This window comes from Acyrthosiphon pisum, unplaced genomic scaffold (assembly GCF_005508785.2).
Source record: "Acyrthosiphon pisum isolate AL4f unplaced genomic scaffold, pea_aphid_22Mar2018_4r6ur Scaffold_21430;HRSCAF=23974, whole genome shotgun sequence".
NCBI lineage: Eukaryota > Metazoa > Arthropoda > Insecta > Hemiptera > Aphididae > Acyrthosiphon > Acyrthosiphon pisum.
The window spans coordinates 2,539-4,206 of NW_021770897.1; the positions used below are offsets into that span (position 1 = coordinate 2,539).

A 1,668-nucleotide genomic window follows, 5' to 3' on the forward strand; every position below is an offset into this window, starting at 1 on the left:
TTAGCAGCAGCTTTTCTAGGAGATGGGGACCATCCACTCATTAAAGCAGGTGATTTATCAACAAAAGACTTCCCATGTGAAGATGGTTGATCAAAGTTCCATTTCTTAGAATCAATTTCTATATTTTCAGATATATTATCAGAGCTAATATATTTTTCTATAAATTATCAATTATAAATATAAATGTAGTACTACAATTTATTTTAATAATTAAAATGCAAATTGCATAATGTATTTGAAAATCATAATATATTCTGTTGGTATATGTTAGAAACACTACCTATTCCAATAGATAATTTTTCAATGCTTACATATTAATTGTTACTTTATAAGTTACCTTTATCAGTAGCTTTTTGAGATGGTGACCAACCACTCAATGTAACATGTGATTTATCAACATTATAAGACTTCACATATGATGAAGTGGGTTGACTATAATAGTTACATTTCTCAGTATTAACTTCAGGGATAAGTACAGACTTTTGAGACACATCATCAAGACCAATATCATTTTCTATAAATTATTTATCAAGCATAATAATATTATTATAGTACTAAAATTTATTTTGGTAATTAAAATGCATATTGCGTATTCCTATATATCATATTGCTTGCAAATCATATTCTATTCTATTGATATATACGTTAGAACACTATCTATTTCAATACCTTATACAAATTAAATATATATTATTATTATATTTACCTGAAAAAACAGGGCAATTAATTGATGGTTTTAGTTTTTTCGTTTTAGGTTTAACATCATCTTCATCAATATCTGAAATATACATTGCTTTTTTAGCCTTTGCTTGAGCAACTGTTAAGGATTCTAAATAAAATTAAAAAACATATATTATTAGTTATACATTATATTATATAATAAAACAATTATTTTTCTAATGATTACCAATTCCTGAGCTCATTACTCTCGCTTCAAAAAAATCATATTCCATTTTGTTTGGTATGCTGTGAAGCGCAATCAATTTTTTGGGATTGTGTGGTTTCTTTGGCCATGCGCAAGTACCATTTTTAACCGAATACCAAAATTTTGGGACGGCTGCTACACTATTATCTTGATAAAAATGTACAATAGAATACGTTGTTGCCATTGTCTTTTATTTTTATGAAAACTAAAAATAACAACACTATTTTAAAGAATTATATGTTTAAAATAAAAAAACATAATAGGTACCTCCTATTCAAGTTCAGGTATTTAAAGTACTAATATTAGGGTAGGTAATTAAGTATTTTATCATATTATAATTTAATTAGGTACTATTTTAATCAATATTTACAAAAAAACTAAATCATATAATATTGTAATTAGGTATAAAGACAGTTAATTACAATTTCTTTTTAAATTAACTAATTATTAGATGAATGTAAAATAGGGAAAGCAACTTGGCCTAGACTATTGTTTAGAATAACATATTTTGAATAGTTACATGTTTCTATATCAATTGTAATAAGGTGATTAGACAGTTCACTCACAATAGCTATACCTATTTTCATACTATTTATTGGTTTTTCGTAAAATGGCTGATTTGTTTTGAATAATCGAGTTACAAACACTTTTTTCTTACTAATTTTATGACGCATATATTAACACTTTAAATATATTAAGTTTGCCTCCAAAAGTATACCTATGTAGCATCAGAAATGATTTTA

At 25.4% G+C, this 1,668-nt stretch overlaps 1 protein-coding gene across 1 annotated transcript in view; it reads right to left on the minus strand.

Annotated features, from left to right (window-relative positions):
• Nucleotides 1-1,668, minus strand: part of LOC100572588 — a 35,552-nt gene that overhangs the window by 120 nt on the left and 33,764 nt on the right. Inside the window, exons 2-5 of the mRNA XM_029492400.1 lie at nucleotides 908-1,130; nucleotides 707-829; nucleotides 338-514; nucleotides 6-157 (exon numbers count right to left, since the gene is read on the minus strand). Of these exons, the coding sequence (XP_029348260.1) occupies nucleotides 6-157; nucleotides 338-514; nucleotides 707-829; nucleotides 908-1,109 (654 nt within the window). The 5' untranslated portion in view covers nucleotides 1,110-1,130. The remainder of the gene's footprint in view (nucleotides 1-5; nucleotides 158-337; nucleotides 515-706; nucleotides 830-907; nucleotides 1,131-1,668) is intronic.